This window comes from Scomber japonicus, chromosome 2 (assembly GCF_027409825.1).
Source record: "Scomber japonicus isolate fScoJap1 chromosome 2, fScoJap1.pri, whole genome shotgun sequence".
NCBI lineage: Eukaryota > Metazoa > Chordata > Actinopteri > Scombriformes > Scombridae > Scomber > Scomber japonicus.
In genome coordinates, this window is record NC_070579.1 from 21,497,014 (window position 1) to 21,519,710 (window position 22,697).

A 22,697-nucleotide genomic window follows, 5' to 3' on the forward strand; every position below is an offset into this window, starting at 1 on the left:
ACAGCAGGATATTCAGCCATGTATCATAAAACTAGTTTTTTCCCCAAATATATTGATATTTTTTAAGTATTTAGATATATGACAGTTTAGTGTCTGCCTTTCCCTATCTCTAGTATATCATTGTAGACTGTTTTTAAAGACCCACCTTTGACTATCCTTGAGGGCACCACCACAGAAAATGAAATGTAGTTTGTAGTCTAAGGCAGACCTATAAAGACTTTTGCAGCTGGATGAAGTTTAATTTTATTATTTTAATTATATTTATTTTTTGAATCCAACCCACATTAGAACCATAGGAATCGACTTGAAAATCTGTTTAGTCGTCCTTTAATATACACGAAGAACTGAAGTAAGACAATATTCTACATATAACAAGATTTACTGTACATGAAATGTTCATACATTTACTGTAACATTGTCAGCTGGCCTAAGAACAATTTTAGCAATTCACTAAGAATAACAAAAAGACTGATCACTAATGCTAAGAATGAGCCCCATCAGTCAGTTATCAGTCATCCTTCACTTCTGGACACTGAAAGGAAAGCAGTTTCATGTCACTGACACAAAAAGGCTGTTGTCCAAAATATTCTGGAGAAGAAGCGGTCGTCTCCAGGAAAGTGCAGGCTGCTCATTGTTTATATTCTGGATGTGGAGAGGATGTCTTCCACCAGGTGCTTGTAGACCCAGGCATCCCCCTTCAGCCTCTGACGGCGGATCCCAACAACCTCTGGCCTCTGCAGCAGGCACACCTCCAGCTCAAACATCATGTTCACCTTACCAAAGTCTCCCCAGGTCTGGCATTTCAGGGTGTACCTAAATTAAAGCAGAAAGAAAAACAACATGTAAACATTACAATTCAATCATGGGATTTGTAGTCTGGACAGAGAGGGGGAGAAGATAAGACGGGTCATCTTACCCTTTCTGTGTGTAATCAACGTTTTTCTCCGGCAGGATGGAGAGGATCTGATTAAGGATCTGGTCTGGGTTGGTCTGACTTGTTAGAGTAACGTTGTACAGAGCCTACAGGAAGACATATACGCTCATCAGAAAAGCTGTGTGTGCGCCACAGAATAAATGACGACACAAGGTGTTTGCACATACCTTGATCTTCCGTGGGCCTTCTCGCAAGGCTCGCCTCTTGCTGGGAGTGAGCATGGTTATAACCTTGTCCAAGCCTCTCTCCAGAGAACCAAACATCTTCCCACCTCTCTTCTTCTTCCCACTGTCTCCCATACCAGCCATGTCCAGAGACCGAGATCTGGGAAGAAAACAGGGTCTCAGAGGTAAAGAACTTTTACCTGTCCCTCCAACTAAATCACATGTCCAATATTTCAGTACTTGACATGACGCGTCACTCTCCTGCTGTTTACCATTTGTGTTCAACTCTTTCATCATTTAGGTGATTATCTGATTCAATTCGGTTTCAAATAAGAGAGCAACTTTGTTGTTCAGTCTCTTGAGCACATAGTCCACAGAGCAATTTCCAGCAAACCTAAACATGAAGTTTAGCCTCCCTCTTGTCCTGCCAGTGTCCATATTCACCCTATTCAGGACCCCAAACATTTATTTTCCACACATCTGACTCCATCTCATTTACCTCAGAAACTGCATCCATCCTGTACCCCATACACTCACCTTCGCTCAGGACTGAAGGCCATTATCTCAATGTTTGCTGGCTCCTTGTTCTCTGCTATTCTCTTCTTAGTGGGCTCTTTGGAGGCACTGCCCCCACCTACAACACATATACACACACACTTGAGTTTAGACAAGTGAACATAGACATAATAGATCACTTCTTAAAGCCCACTGACTATTGGTGAGTCACTGAAAATCAAAAACAGTGTGTTGGTTTTGTATATTTCACTAAAGTCCATTTCAGACACAGAACAGGTAACATTGCTGGATTAATCAATCTTTTTGTCATTCCAACATACTGTAGGTGTCTTGTGTTAATATTCATTATGGCTTAATTCAAACATGACAAACGTTTACACAAATGCAAGAGAGAGCAGAGAGTTAAAAAATTCTTCTCACAGTGAATCCACTTACACATTTTTGCATCAATTTGATCATTAGTTATAGAATTTTATTGCCTATTTTATAAAGTCCAACAGTAGAAGTTAAGTTGTGATTCTCATTTAATTTCTACAGTATTTGCTCATATGCTCTGTACAGCTTTTTTCTGGATATTCATTTATTCATCCATTCAGTTGGTTGACATGAATGAAAATTGAAAATATATAGAGTGTACTGGTTTGATTATTTTTGTGCTGAGGCCTTTTTAACCGATTTACGCTCAGCCGTACCACACATTTAATCTCTTTCTCTGCATGTTCAACCTGCAGCCGTGCTCTTTACGTTAATCTGATGGCATTCAATTCAGACTTGTGCTGTGTGGAAAATCTTATGGAAATGTAACATGGTACAACCTAGTAAGATTGCTGTTGTGACTTTAACGTTCAAACATAATCAGGTAAAGCGGTGCATGACTGAAAAGGGCTCAAGTGTCACTTGGCATCACACGGCTTTGAGTTGGAAAAAAGCTGACACAAAAACTATATGATACTGTCCTGACTCCTGACAATGTTGAACAAGATCAAGGTTTATTTCAAACCTTAAAGCCACTTAAAATAAAATTAAAAGGGGAATACTGTGTGGAGCCCTTTGGTCTTAGGCAGAAATCTGGCTGGTTTTGACATTGGACTTGTGAACACAAAAGCATAGAATACACAAAGACAAGTAATCTGACACACACACAAAAAGAGAGCTATGCTTTAGTGGCATGAGAACACATGTCCCTACAGCCCACACAGGACAGTGAGCAGAGGAAAAAAGACAGCTACACCTGTCACAGCACACGCCTAGGGACAGACACACACAGACCACAGTGATTGTGTGTGTGTGGACAAGTAGTCAGTACGGGAGCTTAGAGAACAGGAGCCCATATAAAGAGAAGGAGCAAACCAGATTCTAAAGGTTTAACATCAGCTCGGTCAGCTGTGTTAGCCGGCTTGTGCTCCAGTTTATAGCAGAAAATAATGACACTGGACATCTGAGCACAGAATTCACTTTGACAAATAATTATGACTTCTCCATTTATATTGGTGTCCCTCATTTATAGATAAGTGACTAGAATTAGCTTCCTGATAATAACCTCACCTTTGAGTTGACAGTGATAATTGTGTGCAAGTGTGTGAGAGAGAGTGTGTGTGTGTGTCCATTTTCAGTGGCGTAATGACAGCTAAATCATAGAAATATGAGTGGCTTCGGGTTAAAAAAAAACCCAGGCCCAATAAACGAGTTTATTACCAGAAGACAATTTACTTGCAAATGCGTGGCATGTGGATGTGGCACTTGTGATTATGAGAGTTGCATGAGACAGAGAGAGAGAGTCAGATAAATAAATGAAAGAGGGAAATGTGGAGAGGGGCAGTTGGCTAATGCAAATAATCAAATAGATTGCTCTCCAAGCCCGTGCTTGAAGCAGAAAACAATTACAGTATACAATCAATCTACAAGACAGAGTAAAGCTCAGCAATGATTTCTGCTATCTGTCAAGAGATAGAGAAGTTATTCTTACCCTTAGGTGTGAGTGCATTGGTCTTGTTGTCATTGACGTAAGCGTTTTGGTTGGGTGTGGTCAACACATTCTTGTTGGGGCGTGCATTCTTCTTACTGGACACAGGAGTTCGAGGAGGAGGTAACGCAAATATTTCAACATCTTTCTCCTGCACAGCAATATTCTCCTTGTTCTCATTGGTTCGCTCTTGGTCTCCGTCCCTCCGCCCTTGGCGATGCTGTGTTGTCGCTCGCCCCCTCTCTGGGGTTGGGCTGTAAGCACATCTTCTCTCCTTCAATGGAGATGCCAGTAACTTTAGGAATAAGACATAGATGTGGTATGAGTATTTCCCGAGAATAGCCGTGGTCCCGCTCTCCTACTGATACATGCCCAAATAGAAATTCTTAATTCAAACATTTTTCTCAAACTCTGTGATAGACAGATGGCAAAAACACAGATTTGTCCCAATGTCCACATACCACGTCTTTGTTGTTTGTGGTTCTTTCCGGCTGACCTCTAACCCCTTGGGGTGTATGTTGTGTGCCAGAAACCCACGGGCAATCATCAATGTATTCTGAGCAAAAGTCCAGAGAACCTACAATCACAGCGTCTTCATCTTCGCTGAAGTGAAGGGTTTCTTTAGTCTGGAGACCAACAGAAAAATAAAAGGAAAAAAACATGCAAGACAAAAAGATCAGTTGTTAAATTAACTAAAGTATGGAAGGTTACAGGATAAAGTCATAAATGCTCATGATGGAGCCAGAACATCCAGCTCTATAAAGGCAGAGAACAGAGAATTGTGGGAGTTGTTGTCCCCAGTCCAACCTGTAATCCTCTGTGTAGTGGAGAACTGGAATCCTCACGGCCACTTGGCTCAGGGCGCAGGCGGACTGGCTTGCCCCTCTGCTTCTTTGACAGCAACAGCAGGTAAGTGGCTGTGATCTGGTCATACCGCCACTGAGGGAGTGAAGGTGTATTAGTATGTATATCTAACAGACACTATGTAAAATATCATATTTACACATTAAAAAGGATATGGAAATGATTTCACCATCAAAAACACAAACAAAATCAGTTGAGGATGATCTCATTAGCATAATAAACATTTAATACTAAGACTGAAACATGCAGCCAAACTGGAACATACCTCCTTGACCAGCGCTGTGGTGCTCTCTCTGGATCGTTTCATGTTGACGGCCATCTCAGTGATACAGTCCTCATCAACATGACCAAGCTACAAAAAAGAAAGAACCATCATATTCACACAAAATGCAAGACACACTTCTTTTCACAGTTTTTATGTGTGAGCAATAAATAATTCTCAAATAATATTCAGTTTAAGAAAAAATTTATTTATTTCCAGAAAAATGACTTCTATGAAAACTGGAGCAAATTGACAAAAACTCACAAAATTCAGTCTCACTCATTTCAATGGCAGTTTGAAATTTAAAATCTATTTTCTTCAATAAAACAAATAACACACTGCCTGAAGTAAAATGTTGCTTACATACAATTGTACCTAGATGTTTATGCATGTATGTGTGTGTGTGTGTGTTTGTACCGGCTGCCTGCTGTACCACTCCACAGGGCTGTTGTAGTCTTTCATCGCCCAGGGATGGTTCAGCAACTGTCTGACAGTAATACGCCGCTTGGGGTCCACCTAGAGGACACACACAGAAACTACACCTCAATATGGAGACTACACACTTCACAGTTATGTCTACAAATATTGTACATATTATAGAAGAAAGAAAGAAATCATGTTCCAATTGTGTACAATGTTTTTAACCTTTATTATGAGTTTCCTTTTTCAATGGAAAATCTATGAGACAGATCCCCAATGAGTTCTACTGTATTTGTTTCTGTGAAACAATGAAAAACCATGAAGAGAAAGCGGCACAGCGGGCAATGTGTAAATATATGATATATATATATATATTTATAAATGATGAATATATACCTGCATCATTTGGTTGAGGAGGAGGATGCTACCTGGAGAGAGCCACTGAGGATTGTCGTATTTACCTCTCTAAAGATAAAAAAAACACACATACATTAACATATTATTAAACAGTAATGCAGAAACAAACCTAAGACTTGTCTGGTTTTTGTATTTTCTCAACTGGTATTATTACAACAGTGAATGTGACTGTAACACCACATGACAGCTGTTAGGAAGGGCCACAAGATATTTAGGCTTAATTTAGAAAAACTTAGCTGGGGTTAAGAAATTTTAAAAAATACATTTCCTGAGATGTGTGCTCATACACACAACAGAACTCTTACGGTAATTTTCCTATAGAGGACCATGCAGTTGTCGTCATCGAAGGGGAGGTATCCACAGAGCAGAGCGAAAAGCAGCACTCCCATACTCCACACATCTGCCTGGAGGTTACACATCACACAGCAATATTTTAACTTCAAGGACTTCACAGTCATACACCAGCGAATATGATCAAGACACCATGAAAAAGCTGAATTGTGGAACAGGGCAGTAATCATGACTCAGTGAAAACAAATTCAAGTTTTGTGAATTATAAATAAAAGCTAAATTGCAATTGTTCCCCCATAGGGCTCAAAAATCCTAAATATCATTCAATATGCACCTCTCACCTCTGAACCAATATATGCTTTTCCCTGGATAAGTTCAGGAGCAGCATAAGCAGGGCTCCCACAACATGTCATCAGTTCATAACTGAGACCTCCCTAGAAGACAAAATTAAAATACATGTACATATCATGTTTATATGCACTATTCAATGTGTATCATCTTCTATCTGTTAGACTTGTACAGTCTAAGGCATTACCAATGAAACAGAAATAATCAAGACTGAGTTGCCAATACGACGGCTTAAACACTCCTTATTTTTCAGACTGAAGAAGTTGTGATGTACCTTGGGTTTGGCACACAAGCCAAAGTCTATTAGCTTCAAGTTGTGGTCTTCATCTATCAACAGGTTTTCCTAAAGTTCAGAGAGACAAACATTGAAGCAGATGTTAGACTCGTGTAATAAAATGCACAGAGAAACACAAACAACTTCATAATAAATCTTGTACAATCCATCTCTCTCTCTCACAGAAGCTGAAACCTGTTTCTTCCTCTCACTCACTCTTTCACGTGCAAGCAGTGGCTGTTTTTACCGGTTTTAGGTCTCTGTGTGCATAACCCTGGCTGTGGACGTATGCCAACGCAGACACAATCTGCCTGAAAAAAACCCTGGTCTCCTCCTCTGACAGACGGTCCTTTGCTATGATATAGTCGAACAACTCCCCTCCTGGACAGTACTGTGAGAGATGAACCAAAGGATAGTAGAAGACAAAAGAAGCCAAATTAATTAACATGACAGTGTTATATCCACAGTTACACATGTTCTCTGTGTGCTTACCTCCAGAATCATGAAGATCTGGGTGGTGGTCTCTATGACCTGGTAGAGACGACAGATGTGCTGATGACTCAAGTTCTTCATGGCCTCAATCTCTACCTTTACGCGGGGCAGGTCGTCCTGGGGACAGCAATGACATTATTTTGTCTGTATGTACACTGACCAAGCACTTAATTAATAACACATGTACAATATAATGCAATCCAATGCAGCAGCTCACCCATAAATTCAACCTTCACAAAGCTTATACCTTTTCAGTTTTTGTTGAAATCGTCAGAAAGGCGATAATTCAACTCTATTATATTATTATCAAGGTCATACTGGTTATTGGTCTACTGGAGTGCCTATTGTTGACATACATAAGGGTCTGGTTTGCATTAGATTGCACAGGTGTTACTAAAGTGCTTGGTGACTGTATAAGTGTGTTTGTTTAGCATTTAATTTGAAAAATAATATATATTTTATTTTATGATGTTTATGAAACATATAAAAGAAATTAGAATATCTTTAAAAACTTTGTGATAGAAAAAGCAGACCAAAATAAACAATAGTGAAACAAGAAAAAAGGTAGGGATAGTGGCAAGCAAGTTTGAAAGATTATTTGGCAAGCTGCAAGTCAGTCAAAGACACTTCTGAAATGTGATTAAATGTTTATAATAACGCCCTCTCAACCTGAGCATTTTCTTGCTTTTCTTTACATCACTCCAGACCTTTGAACATTTTGGTTGCTGTTCAGAAAGGTAAGCAATTCATTCCCTCACTTTGGAAATTCATCATTTTAGGGTGTGGTAACTTGTGATGGTCATTTTATGGACCTTTTACTGGTCACAACTTCTACCGCCTGAAGTGGTTGTTGATCATGACATATATAGTTAGTTCCTGCTTGAAAGTGAAGATTTTTTAAGATGACTTTTGTTGTCTTGTGCTCTGTTAAAGCAAACATCCACAGTAGACACGTCTAAATAGAGGAAATGATATTTTTTAGACTCACCCCTAGATCCTTCTTGTTCATGATTTTAATGGCAACTTTTTCTCCTGTCAGGATGTGCCGACCTAGCTTCACTTTGGCAAAACCCCCTGGGTAAAAAACATATGAAGTGTAAGAAACAACAGCACAGACGGTATGGCACAAGCAGCGCTGTTTTATTCACAAACACACATTACCTGAGCCGATGGTGTCATACACTTCATAGTACTTGTGGAGCTCGTCGGCCCAACGGGGCTCAGTCCTTTCCACGGGCATCCTCCCTGCCTCCGCCTAACAATGTAACCCTCCCTGGGAGACACAACACCACAGCAGCACTCGTGGATAAAATTTTAAAAAACTAAACTGGAAAAGACAGAATTAAGTTAGCTTCATATTCAACCCAAGTCCGTTAGTCGCTATAATCTGGCGAACTGGAGTCAGCCAACAAAAGTCGTTAACACTACCAAAAAGTAATACAAGTAACGTTAGTAAAAAGTTACAAACTCACTGAATGACGCTTATCGATTTTATGAGCTTACCTGATTTTGTATTAAAAGTCGAGTTTAGCCAGTTAGCAGCCGGGTGCCACCGGGAGGATCTCTGTAAATGTTTTGTTACTCAAATTTGAATTTCACACGTGACATCGACGTCAACTGCATTTCCTCTTTCCGGTGGAGGCATCGTGCACCCCCATCTGGTGAACGGTGGTACTGCAACCATAAAATGAACTAAAAAGCACTGCCACCACACAACAGCACATGGCCTATAGTCCATCCTATGTACAGTGTTGGGGAGTAAATAATTACATGTAACGACATTACGTAATTTAATTACAAAATAAATGTATCTACAATCCGTTACAGTTACTGACAAAAACGTGTAATTATATTACAGTTACTTATGAAAATGTTGATGATGACAAAAGGGGTTACATCTGAAGTCAGACCTTTAGATAATTGTTTGAATATTTAACATGTTACTGAATAAATATATTGCTGTTTTTAATTGTTTGAAAACAAAAATTTAAAAAAAAGTTTTGTAAATAAATGATGATATGGGCTTATTTGGAACATACATAGGCTTAAATGGTGTCACAGTACCAATTATTAAGCCCATGCCAGATCTTTGACTTTTTCATAGAATATCTTCTCTTATTATATATAAAAATCTACATGAACTAATGAATACATTTTCAAATGAGAGATAAATCTTGCTTTATAAAAAATGATCTACCTTCTAAACCATGTTAGCATCCATGAAAAACACCTGAACTTAGATTTTGGTGGGCTTAATACAGTAGGTACACTTACCCTAACAGCTGAAGACATTTGCTAGAAAATGATAAAAGTAATCAAAAGGGATAAGTTACATTACTTTGATTAAGTAATTGAAATAGTATAACATGAATTAATCAGGGGGAAAACAAATATATTGTATTATACTTTTATATTTTTTGCTATTTGTGAAGTCCCTGAAAGGTACTACAGAAATACATTTCACTTCCATACTTAACTACCAAACCAGTTGTGATGTAACACATTACACTTTAAACTTAGATTTAAAATGGGCACAGTCAAACTTTCCCTCTTCAGGGAGCTGAGCTCCAACATCCAAGTGAAGTAACAATAAGCAATACATTAACAGCTAATAGGGGACTTTACGTATAATATCATTATTATCATCAAAATGTATCCAAAGTAAAAGAAGACTGCACTGAATGACCCTCAGGACTGTTATAATATACAGATGTACATTTGAGGGTTAAGTGATGCAAAAGTCATAGATCTATGCAACATTGCTTTATGAAGTAATGACAACAAAGCAAACAATTCTAGCAAATTGCACATGGATGGTCACACATTTCTCAAAGATAGAGGATAGTGCTGGAATTTCCCTGCATGGGCAGGTATACACAGCCTGTGGGATGAAAAGCATCCAGTGTGTCGCAATTTGTAAACTGTCATGCTTGACCCTGTAGGTATGTGGTTGCAATAGCTGACCAGAGAGGTGTATTTATGGTGTCAGAAGGTGTGTGTGTGTGTGTGTGTGTGTGTGTGTGTGTGTGTGTGTGTGTGTGTGTGTGTGTGTGTGTGTGTGTCTTCACCTGCATAAGTCTCAAACCTGTAATTAGGGAAGGTGAGAGGTGAGCTCAGGGACCCCTGAATGCATCTTAACAGACCTCTGCCTACTTGTTAGCCATTTGTAATGATTGTATACAACCACTCTCACTGTTACAGCTTTTCTTGGTGTTGTTGTAAATGTCACATGTCATATTGTCCTCCAGAAAAAGAATATGTACAATACAATTCACTGCAGTTACAATCACAGACAGATAATCTTTAAACCAAATAATATCCTATAAACAATTCTGGCAGTTAAAAGGTCACACAAAAGGTCATCCCAGTCCTGCACTGTGCCTGTAAAATTCAACTAGTCTTTGTTCACTGAGTAAAAAAATTGAATCCTGACACTTACTTAGCATGGACGGAAAGCTGCAGAGGAATTTCAGTGATGGATCGGTGGTCGTCCTTTGTTTCTCATGGCAGTTAGGGAAGGAGTTGGTCGTTAGGGAAGTAACTGGTGGTTAGGGGATGTCCAGGTGTCAGCAGGATGACAGAACCCCTCATTTGGTTTCTGGGGCAGCTGGCCAGGACTAGACAGGGGGACATCAAACAACCCACATCTGGAGGAACAGAGAGTGGAAGGAGAGAAGAAAATCGAAAGACACATGCACATCAATGTCAATTACTGACATTACATAGAAACACTGGCTCAAACTTATTTTAAACAGCCACATGTGGTGGATTCTCAGGGAGGCAATAGAAAAAAAGAACTGCCTCAGGCCTTACTTTTATGAATCTATAAGTAAGGGCTCATACATTCCCAAATCTGCATGAGCTCACAATTACTGCACATTAAAACATATATTCAATCTGCTGTAGCATACTGTAACATACATTGTGGGTGTTCCCTTTTTCAGTACTTTTATAAGATGCAAGTCAAGAGGAAACCCCCCCCCCCCCCCCCCCCACCCCCAATGAATAAAAATATAAATGGCTGTAATGATTTTGAGGGCAAGTTCTGAGACAGTAAATGGATTTAACAGACAGAACAGGCCCTTCCATGGCCCTCGCCAGCCTACATTAATGTGCGAGTTAGTTTCACATAAGCTTCTGCACTAAATCACAACAGTTGCCGTTTTTAGTTAAATGACAATGTGCACGAAAAGCTCCTGACCACATTATGTTTATATACAGTATTATAGGATTAACATATATGTTCTCAGTCTGGGGAAGTATTATGTTGTTTGTGTACATCATATATGACTGATACTTTTACAAGTCTTGAGCTTGCTGTGCCATTTCCAGCTGCTCTCACAAGGACTTACAGTGTGTGTGTGTGTGTGTGTGTGTGTGTGTGTGTGTGTGTGTGTGTGTATGTGTGTGATCAGACATGGCAGCTATTAAGCTGTCACAGTGGAAAACAGACGTTCTAGCCCTAACAGCGCCTGCCTTGGACAGAATTCCCAGTATTTCTTGACAGACTTTTGGAGGCTCCCAGAATGCCTTTGTCATAGCTCCGTGACTACTGGGTATTCACTGCAGGGGACTGGCGTCTTAGATCTGGCTGTGTGCCAGAGAGAGAGAGAGAGAAAAAAAGAAGCATATATATTAAGTGTGTCTAGATGTGCAGTGTGTACACATCAAGTTCGTGATGGTGTTTGTTGTAGTACATCAGTGACCTCCCTTGTTTCTGGGGTCAGAGGGCACAGAGCCAAACACTCAGACACATACACAGACACAGACAGAGAGAGACAGACAGGCATAAGAGATGATACACTGGTGTCATCTCTCTCCATGCTGCTTTCAGCGTTCATACATGGATCACAGTCTGCTTGTCTGTCTCACTCATGCTGCTTTCATGGTCACCCGTTTAATTCACTGTGCATTAAAGACATTGCATTGCACCTGCTACCTCATAGTGCTTTATCTCCAAATATGTGACTCATATGTCTTTGTAGAGTCCTCATGCAAACATGTGTAACTACACAAGCACACACCATCACAAAGACAGAGAAATTCTTTAAGAATTTGTGGATTTCTCAGTTCTGGCAATTTCACACCCATGTTGTGAACAGCTGCGGTGTCAATCAAGTGGTAATTTGAGCCCAAAATGTCTATATCTAAATTGTGTTTTCTGATGCAACCTCATGCAAGAAGCACATAACATTTAGGGAAATCAAATGATGTCTCCTCCATCCCACTAAATGTATTCTCACACTACAACATTAAATTTCAGTTGACAGCTAAAATAGTTTCTGATATTTACAACTCTCATCGCTCTTCACTCCCAAAATAAAACAGTGGAAAGTTAAAGCGCCAGGCAAGCTATGCTACATTGTGTGTTTACATGACTAAAACAGTCCTCTGCCCAGAAATGAAACATTCAGCCAGGGAAAATTATTGCACCTATCTGTATTTGAACGTCTTCAAATCATTTATGTTCATGCAAATTTTACCATAACCTCAGCAGATAAGATTTGGGATTGTGCCATTGTGGTGTTCGGATTACTGTCCAGAAGGAGTTACAGTAATTTCTGAATCAAGGGATACTGAATAACTCGTAAAAAGGGGCACTTTACATGTGTTTTGTTCATAACAGAGTGAGAGAAAGTGTTAGGCTGTGAATCAATTTTAATTTTTTTCCACTACAGATTACTGATTTTTTTCTACTGACATAGATTTTTTTATTTTTTGGCTCTAACCACTGTCAATGAAATGAAAAGAGGAATAACAGAACTTGAATAGACAACTTGAAAAGTGAAAAACAAGACGAGCATGAAGAAGCCAAAGTACGATCCAGAGTGATGTGTGTCCAAAGCCTCACAATCTTGCATGACGATTCACAGGGAGAGATATTGGTTTTGGATGAGCTTTGTTATACACTACAGGAGCCTGTCCTCAATCCACACACACACTCATCATGCGTTGTCACAACATTTATGAGGTGCAAAATGGGTGTGACCTCAACTTAAAACAACTCTTAAAAATGTGCCCACAATTTTTAAACACTTTCTCTCAGCATTTCTTCTTACATCCCTCCCAAACTTTGTCTCTTTTCCTCCCACCCCTCAAGCCAACCCTTTAAACATGAACACACATACCCCTCTGTGTGTGTGTGTGTGTGTGTGTGTGTGTGTGTGTGTGTGTGTGCGTGTGTGTGTGTGTGTGTATGTGTGTCAGAGTGTCCTCCTCCCTCAGTCTCTCCATGGCTGGATCGTGGCAGCAGCTCTGCTCCCTGCGGCTGGGTCGAGCCCTGGCTCTCCTCCACTTCATCTGTCTTCTCTACCCACCCTCAGGTGCTCTTCTTTGGGATACCAAAGACAACTCACCCCCCCAGAAGGTAAGATATTCACATGGTCATGTGGAGCTTAATGCATGCTTGCGTACATTTTTTGAGAGTTGTGTTACTGTCATATAATGTGCTTTTATCTGCTTTATAAGTTATATCATCTTTCATAAAAGAAATCGCATCCTAGTATCTTATGTATTTAATTATTGTTGTTCTTCTGTACACTACAACTAAGATGCCGTGTCAAAATTGGAAAGGGGAGGGGAAATACTACATGACATACAATCAGTTTGTCTTTGTTACTTAGGCTAACAAATCCCTACCAGATCAAGCTATATCAGACTGTAAATAAAACATCAAAAGGGAAGAACCAGGCCTATTAAAATACACATTACATGAAAAGAGCAGAGGAGGTAAACTCGTTTCCAAAATGGAGATCTGTGTAAAGGAGGAATGGAGAGGAGGACCAACTCAAACCAATTGTTGGACCAGACTGAGTGAGCTGCGGGATTTCCAGCAAGACAGAGAGCTGCAGAGCAGGATGGATGAGAGAAAATAAGAGAAAAAGAGCAGCAATGTGATCCAATGGAATTTATGATTATACTGTTGAAACACACGCCTGCCATGGTGAAACTATGGTGTGTGCCTGTACATGAGTGTGGACAAACAGCATGTTTCTGTTGCTTTCCGTACATAAAAGTATGCGTGAATGTGTGTGTTGGCAGGGGTTTGAGGTGGTGAAGGGGAATTTCTCTCGGACTTTCCTCCGCGTTGACTACCATAAGATTGCAGAAATTCCTGCAGGAGCATGCAACATCAGCATACGAGAGACTATAAAGAGCCGAAACTACCTGGGTACACACACCTATACACACATAGACACACACACACACATGAATACTGTATTTAACAACAGACATATTTTCAAAATGACATTCATTACAGTGATGGATGCACTTTGGGTTTCTCTCCAGCTCTGCAGACCCAAAGTGGCATCTCCATCATCAATGGCAACTGGGTGATTGACAGGCCCGGGACCTTCCTTGCTGTGGGAACACAGTTCACTTACCGACGACCCAATGAAATTCGGTCACGCATTGGAGAATCCATTACTGCACCCGGGCCGGTGACTGATGACCTGCAGGTTTATGTGAGATGCAAACAGCTGCTGAAATCAACCTTATAGTCTTCCCACAAATACTGTAAACAAACACTACCACTTGTACTACAATATACCTGCCATCATATACCACTAATCTCTCCTTCTGTCTCTTCTACAGTTGATCTACCAGCAACCATCTCCCAGTGTATACTATGAGTACAGCTTACCTTTACAAAACACACACCCCACTCCAGAGCCTGATCCACCTTCTGATATACTACCTCTGGGTGAGTACCCACACACATCATGCATTAGATTGAGCCTAATAACCACAGTGGGATTTTCTCATACTAAATACTTTGGTGTGCCTGCAGTGAGCATAACAGATAACAGATGCCTCTATTTGTGTCCTCACATTCAGTACAGTGAGTATAATGTGTTTGTATTGAGTGCAGATGTTACTGTAAGGTCAAAGTGTTGCAATACTGTTTTTTTTATTTTTTGCTTGTTTGTTTTTCATCTTCCACAAGTGTGTAAAATGACTAAATTGGTGGCACAGGTCTGGACGGTGGGTACTTAGGCAGGTGAGCTGGATGGATACTTGGGATTAGACGGTATACAGAGTACGGTTTGTATTTTGTACAAGAAAATTGTCCTTCTGAGAAACGCGATTACAATAACATTTGAAACAGACCAGCAGCTGAGCTTTGTTCTGGCAAAGTGCTCTTTACCGCACACTGAGACAATAATCGCTCACTTAAGATGAATTTAATATCATTACCGTCATTAAAGAAATAGCTTTATTTAGGTCCTCCGGCACCAATACATAATTATCTAATTTTAAGAGATCTCATGAAGTATCTCAAAAAACAACAAATATTATCAAAAAGGCACGTGAACACACAAACACACACACACACACACACACACACACACACACACACACACACACACACACACAGACACACACAAATGTGTTATTTGTCCCATCCAACATACAGACTGTATACAATACGTACAAGAAATCAACATACTTGTTTTACACAAAGAAGAAATACAACAATCCATGCATGCATTGGATGATGTCAAACTACAATTTTATTTAACTAAAAGACAACAAAATATTTCCCCAAAATGTTGATCTTTGTTCTTCTTTTCCTGAAGTGTTGGGGCTAGGGCAGTTTCATCACATCCACAATTTTTTACAGCTGCAAACATTTCTATGTAATTTCCCTTTTCTCTATTTTGTCCTAATCAAATTGCATTTATATGGTTTACTTCACTTTTATTTCATGCTTACTTACGCATTAGAAATGTTTCTTGCTGAAAGGGAATATTAAAGAGGAAAATGTGTCATTATAACATGAAACTATCTAACTATTATATTTTTTGTCAGGGTGGCAGCAATGCACTGCCATGTTACCCTGCCTAGCCAATATTTTGAATTAAATCACTCCCTTCATTCCTTCACATGACAACATTGGCCTCTTCCCAACAACCTTCTACTTTCTTGCAGCTGAGACAGTGGGCCCAACCCAGCCCAGTGAAGAGGAACATCAAGGTGACATCATCAACAATAATATCATCAAAAAGAAACCCCACCCTGACCAGGATCCCTCTGACCCCAGTGTGAACTCTGATCATCTGCTTACATACACCTGGATGAAGACTGAGCATACAGCATGCAGCACCACCTGTGGCACTGGTGAGGAAACACATATCATTGTATTAATACCTTCTAAATCTTTATTTCTATATATAATATAATAGTTAATTTGCTAAATAACAATTTCAAATTCAGTGTGCCGCATGCTTGAAATTAAGTGAAAACTATTTTATATAGACCTGAGACCTTTGGGATTAGAATACAATATGTTGCAGCAAGGAAACAGAGAAGACATTGCTACTATATTAAAGATTGAAACACATATAGGTGAATAAAAACTGCAACTGTAACAATAAACACCGGCTGTCACACACTAAAAACAAGCTGGCAAAACAAAGCAAGCCACAACATTCATACATTAATACAACATAGATTTCGTTGTGGATCACTATTCATCAATCCTGTGCACAAATTAAACCTTTTCTGGTAAAATATGTGTGTATGCAGTTATATCTTTTGCAGATATGTATTCACGTTTGGTGTTTTTTTTTTTGTGCATGCGTGTGTTCGTGCGCTCACTTGCCAGGCAGGCGTCAGGTGCTGTGGGAGTGTGTTGAGAAGGATTCCCAGACAAATGTTACTGCTGACCTTTGTGACCCTGCTCTTAAACCAGCAAACCAGGAGGAAGACTGCAACACCCAGTCCTGCCCTGCATAGTGAGCAACACACACACACACACACACACACACACACACACACACACACACACACACCTGATGTCCCAACCATTATATATGGCATAGACACGTAATAGTGTGCACATACTCGTACATTGTATTAGTTCCACATGGTGCTGTAAGTCTCAGGGTGAAGCCATCATCACTCACACACATTCCAGTCATAAGTCAGTCACCAGTCACAGTCAATCGCACTGACTCACTTTGGTGTGGATTTGGTTTTCATGTCTTGTGGTAAATACCATTGCAGCTTACCGTTGCCAAGATGTAGCGGGGCATTAGTGCATTAACTGTATGTTTGGTTGTGGGTCTGAGAGAAATTTTCCCCAGTGTTAGTGATCCATGATAGTAGTCTGAAATATATATGCCTCTAACAGTGGATTGCAAAACTGAAACTCCAGTATTAATGATAGAAGAAGAAACATCCGTTTTTGCAGAACGAATTGGCTGCTTTTGCTTCCTTTTTTAATGTTCTACTTTTGGAGGAAACTGAAAGCTTTATAACGACCCCTTGTGGACCAAGCTCAACTGACCACACACAATAACTGCGGTCAAAATCAGGACAAAGAGCTGGGAAAAACTCTGCCTGAGGAAGGTCATTGCTTGACTCATGTATCACCATGAAACCACATCTGCTGTGTTGGATCAAGCTACTCTTTATTTCTTCCAACTCTCTCATTGTCCTTTGTGATTGGTTGACAGCTGGGATGTGGGGGAGTGGTCAGAGTGCAGCAGGAGGTGTGGACCCGGCACTCAGCACCGCCAGGTCATCTGCCGTCAGGTCACTCATGTCCATGCCAACAGGACTGAGACCTCAGTTACAGTAGCACCAGAGCTGTGTGGGTCGTTTGATAGACCAGTGACCAAGTCTACCTGTCAGCTGAAGATTTGCAGCCAGTGGGAGATACGATCTGAGTGGAGCCCAGTGAGAAAACCACACACACATCTGAGTATTATAGAGTATGACTCTGCTAGACTTAGACTGAAAATTAAGAGAAAAGACACTTTCTGAATGTTATCATGTTATTTTTTTTGAACACTTCATATATTGTGAACACCTTTAACTATAGTAATGTAACAATTTACAGGATGGTCATGTTTTGTATATAACATTTTCATCTGCAAAGTTATTAACAATTAAACGAGTAAGAAGTGCAATATTCGCCTCTGGAATGTAGTGGAGTAGAAATATAAAGTAGCACAAAAGTAGCACACAGGGGAAATACTCAAATAAAATACAGGTACCTCAAAGTTGTATGTTTTGCCAGTGTTTGAGTAAAAGTACCCACAGTAGTTACATTCCACACCTGACTCTTTCATCATCACAGCATCTTCAGGTCAAATTTTAAAATTTCCAAATACTTCGGTTTATGAAAAAATACCCAAGTTATACTTTTCAGTTTACAGCAGATATACAGATATATATATATATATATGTAGAATTTAACATCCCATACAGAACAATTTGAATATTTTTTCAGTTCAAACTATAGAAGCTTTATTAACATGAAGATTGGGTTTGCATTATTGCCAAAGTTAAATAACATACCACTAAATATACATACCTCTTCTCTTCCCTCTGTCTGGTTCAGTGCTCAGTACCATGTGGGGTGGGCCAGCGCAGCAGGGAGGTTGTGTGTGTGAGCAACCAGGGTGAGGTGGAGTCGGACGAGGAGTGTAACATGAATCTGAAGCCAGACATACTACAGAACTGTGACATGGGAACCTGTGCGCGAAGCTGGTTCACCTCCCTCTGGAGCCAACGGGTAACACAGAAACCGTAGTATTACGCATGTGTATGTGTGCAAACACAACAAACACAAACCGAGAAAAAAAGTGGATGCTGAAATCTTGAAATGTCTCAGTTTAAGAGTGCATGTGTCCAAAAAAGGCATTAAGTGTGTGTCACAATTGAGTGTTCAACCCAAAAATATACAAATCAATTCAAAAGATGATACACAATCAAAGCAGTCATTACCTGTTTCTTCACAACTTCTTAAAATAACAATGCTGGCACGTTTCAGCCTCTGATAATGAATAGTGTCTGAAAGCAGGTTCCTTATATACAATACAATCAACGCAATGATTGGGGTTTAAACTCTCAGATAGTCACAGTCTTGCATTCTTGTATTCCTGTTTTCTATAATAGATTGTACATTGTTAAAGTTAATAGGCCTGGGTCTCTTTTTTGTCCCTTGTGGCTATCTGAGAGATTACACCACTTTTTGGTGTTATCTACTGTAAAACTGTTAACTTCTTTGATTGTGTGTGTGTGTGTGTTTGTGTGCACGTACATATTCCTTAGTGTTCTGCAGAATGTGGTCAAGGCAATCAAACCCGGACAGCGGTGTGTCTGATTGATCATGTGACTGAACTTCCATTGGACAGCTGTGAAGGGGAACGCCCACAAGAAGTGACATTGTGTGACTCAGGCCCTTGCCATAACCGTCTGGAATGGTACACAGGACCTTGGGGTCAGGTAATTTACCTGTAGACACTTAGCCTCACGCACACACACATTGTGATCCATTATTAATATCTTACGTGTGTGCGTAATTTAGTGTTCTGCAGAGTGTGGGAATGGCACACAGACTCGGAGTGTGGCTTGTATTCTCAACAATGATGGTCACGTCGAGGTTGTGGACCTGTTGAAATGTTCCAGTCTACCCCAGCCAATCACAGCTAAACCCTGCAGGCTGAAGCCCTGTGGTGTCCAGTGGTATGTTACAGAGTGGAGTGCGGTAAGTAGTCTGTCTTCTCCTGAAGGTGCTATTGTTCACCTATTAACTATTGTAACATCTGAAATATACGATAAATTTTTGAATACATTTGGTTGTAACACACAAAGGGTGTTGAAGGGTCCCTCCACCCAAATTACAAGTGTTGAGATATCTGTGTCTGGGATTTATGCTGCCACCTCAGTTTTGTTTGCGACCCTCTACTGCATTGAAAAAAATATTGGCTAAAAGTGTTATGGTTGAATTCATAACAGTTACTGAGCTTGCATGTCAACAGAGTACACATCCATGACAACTGAAACTCTATCCACTCATGAGGACCATGTAATGGGTGAAGGTTTCAGAAAAACCTCCTTAGGAGACCTTGAGTTTTGATTGCTTTGTCAAATCATGATATATCAAATCACGAGGAGAGTCCACAGAACATGCTGGTGTTGCTATTGTGTTCAGCATTGTGTGTAGAGAGTAACCAGGACATTATTTCTGGAAAGACACATTGTTCAGTTTTTCAAATGTTATTTTGTATTGCTTTGACCACCACAAAGAGACAGGGGTCTGAAAGGTAGGCATCACCAAATCCCAGCACATAAAAATATAAGAAATATGTGATAACAAATTGGCGTCCACATTCCGTCCTCAGAGTACATCATAGCCCCTCATCTCTGCCTCTGTTCTCTCCATCACTTCAGTGTTCACGCTCCTGCAATGGTGGCTACCGTGTGCGTGAAGTGCGCTGTCTTGCTGACAACATTTCCCCAAGTGACCACTGTGACCCCAGTTTGACCCCGGAGAGTCGAGAAGAATGCAACACACAACCTTGCCTAGTTGAGATAAGTAAGTCTACTTAGCAGTGTTGTACTACTGTAGAGGGAATGAACAGTGTGTGCCTAGTATTTGACTGGGTCTAGCTGTTGGGACTGAGTATCTCAACCAGGAGGAGTTGAGGTGTTGTACACAGGGCAAACAGGGAGGTATAAGTACTGTTTTTTGTGAATTGTGTATGAAGCTTACTAGCTGTCAAAATCGTTAGATCATTTGCAAACAGTTATTTGGAAAAGTTTAATAAGTGCCTTATCAAAGCATTAAAAGATGTGAGCAGGAACATGGATTTAGAGTATCCCTTCAAAACACCTCTGATGTTCTGTGTCCATCATTGTTCTAGTATAATTAATGACTTTTGAATATGAAAATGGTCTTAAATACAACCAAATATGGCAATGGTGTAAAGCGTCTCCTTAATACTTTTGAAAGCAGCTGCACATGCCAAAAATATTTGAAGTATGAACAAGGATTTGTGTGCCTGTAAGCAACAATGTATGAGTAAGGAAGGGTGTGGAAGCTAATGTGATATATGTGATGTGGACAGTCTCCTTCTTTTACTCTTGTTTGGTTAATAGATGCACCACTATTAAAGCCTAGCCATAAGCTTTCAAGGTTGTAATGGAAGCTAAGCTATATGCAGTTGTAATATTACGACGGAATAAAGACCCATTGAAATCATGAGCTGCATATCATCCAGAATTGTTGGCATGAGTCGTGTGGAAAAAATGTTTTATTACCAAAACATTTCATTCATTTTTTTTTCTTTTTCACATCATTCAATACCCATGTTCAGTTTTCCATATTTCCATATTTGATATTTTCCATATTTATTGCCTCATGATCAGCACAACTTCAATACTGCTGCCTCAGACTAAAAGTTGGGTTTCTGCATGGAGGAAGTGAAATTACTGTCATACATATCAGACAAACTTTTTACACATTTTTCAGCATTGCCTATCTGATTGGTTGACAATATAAGTGCAATGAATTTGGCCATGAAAATGTACCTTGCAATGTTGTCATTGGTACATTTCTTTTTTTAAGTTGCTTGTTCATGTTTCACACCCTTAAAAATACAAATGTATTTGACAGACCACATTAACATGTTAAGTAAGATATTTACAGACACTATCTGGATTTGATTAGTACAGATCTGACTTCAGTTCTTAGGCCAGGATGACTTTATTGAGTTGGACTTCAGTTTAGGAATTGACTTGGAGGCTCAGTGAATTGGCGCAAATACCTGCAACAAGACATGATATGACCAGCATGTGGCTCCAAGCATAAGAATGTAGTGAATAAAATTGAATTGAAGAATAACATTTGCTTTGCTTCCCCTATTTTTCTCTATTTCTCTACCTTTCCTTAGATCCATCATGCAGCGACCAGTATCATAACTGTATGGTGGTGGTTCAAGCCCGCCTCTGTGTTTACCCATACTACAGAAGTGTCTGCTGTGCCTCTTGCTCCCAGGCCCAGAAAACATACCCCAACTCATTTCAAAAGAATCACATCCGCAGGTGATGCTGCCCCAGGAGAGTTAAATTGACTTCAGGTCACAGCAAGTTCAGTTTAGAGAGCACTTCAGTGTTAAGATTGGGTGTTTTTTCTTCAGTTAAATATTCAGTCATTCAGTCTGCAACAAATGCCTGATTCTATCTTGTGAACCACCACAGCCTAAATACTGCTGCTACAGTGAGATCCTGTTTCACCTGACACCTAACAGAGAATTGCCTGAAATGTTCTTAATCTCGTGCACGAACACACACACATTTCTGCAATAATTATCACTATGTATAGATTTAAAGAAAGCTTTCATTCTCAGTGTAACCTTAAATGGGACTGGTCACGTTGGGTGATGTACTTATGTATTTATTCTTAATAAACTTTTGGTACTCTTACTGTCGTATGTTGTATTATTACAGAGATTACAGAAACTAAATTGTTTGGTGTCTCCACCCTCAACAGTAGGGTATTAGAAGATCTAAAAATATTGAAATGTTAGCCAATTACATCACTAAAAACAGAAGTATAGGACAAATTAGTGTCTATGAGACCTGGAAAGCAAAATGTTATTTTAATAATAACCTCAAATTGCTAATGGTCAATTTATACCCCAAATCAACATCTCTGCACCTGGAATTAAAAGTGTTAATGTACGGCTGTGCCTGTTGTTGCTTGCAGGAATTGTATGTATTCAAGAGACATTAATTCACACATCTATAAAATGTGAAGGATGAAACAATATAATATCACTAGTGGGCTGCAATCTAAAATGTTGCTTTTTTGTCAGTGACTTGCTTGCAGTGTTTGCAGTACTAACACTTGCACCCTAACACTTATAAATAAACAGCAAAGACAACAAGCTAGGAAACCGAAGCTCGAGAAACACGTTTGGTTACTGCAGTGGCCATGAACCTGAGGCTAATTG

General features: G+C 39.8%; 2 protein-coding genes across 2 annotated transcripts; one reads left to right on the forward strand and one right to left on the reverse strand.

The window, feature by feature from the left end:
- Positions 1-236: 236 nt before the first annotated feature.
- Positions 237-8,522, reverse strand: melk (maternal embryonic leucine zipper kinase). Its single transcript, XM_053332057.1, has 18 exons — positions 8,449-8,522; positions 8,107-8,218; positions 7,934-8,019; positions 6,946-7,062; positions 6,701-6,844; positions 6,454-6,522; positions 6,173-6,265; positions 5,846-5,944; positions 5,520-5,588; positions 5,121-5,219; positions 4,707-4,793; positions 4,385-4,516; positions 4,039-4,203; positions 3,581-3,872; positions 1,636-1,732; positions 1,102-1,258; positions 917-1,020; positions 237-813 (listed from the first exon to the last, which is right to left on the reverse strand). Exons 2-18 carry the CDS (start codon positions 8,183-8,185, stop codon positions 636-638), a joined length of 2,067 nt encoding a protein of 688 aa, XP_053188032.1. The 5' UTR covers positions 8,186-8,218; positions 8,449-8,522; the 3' UTR covers positions 237-635.
- Positions 8,523-13,177: 4,655 nt separating this feature from the next.
- On the forward strand, positions 13,178-21,790 carry adamtsl7 (ADAMTS-like 7). Its single transcript, XM_053326495.1, has 12 exons — positions 13,178-13,312; positions 13,987-14,116; positions 14,236-14,411; positions 14,542-14,650; positions 15,880-16,068; positions 16,556-16,685; positions 17,409-17,631; positions 18,299-18,472; positions 19,012-19,185; positions 19,268-19,447; positions 20,134-20,278; positions 21,636-21,790. Exons 1-12 carry the CDS (start codon positions 13,178-13,180, stop codon positions 21,788-21,790), a joined length of 1,920 nt encoding a protein of 639 aa, XP_053182470.1.
- Positions 21,791-22,697: the final 907 nt, after the last annotated feature.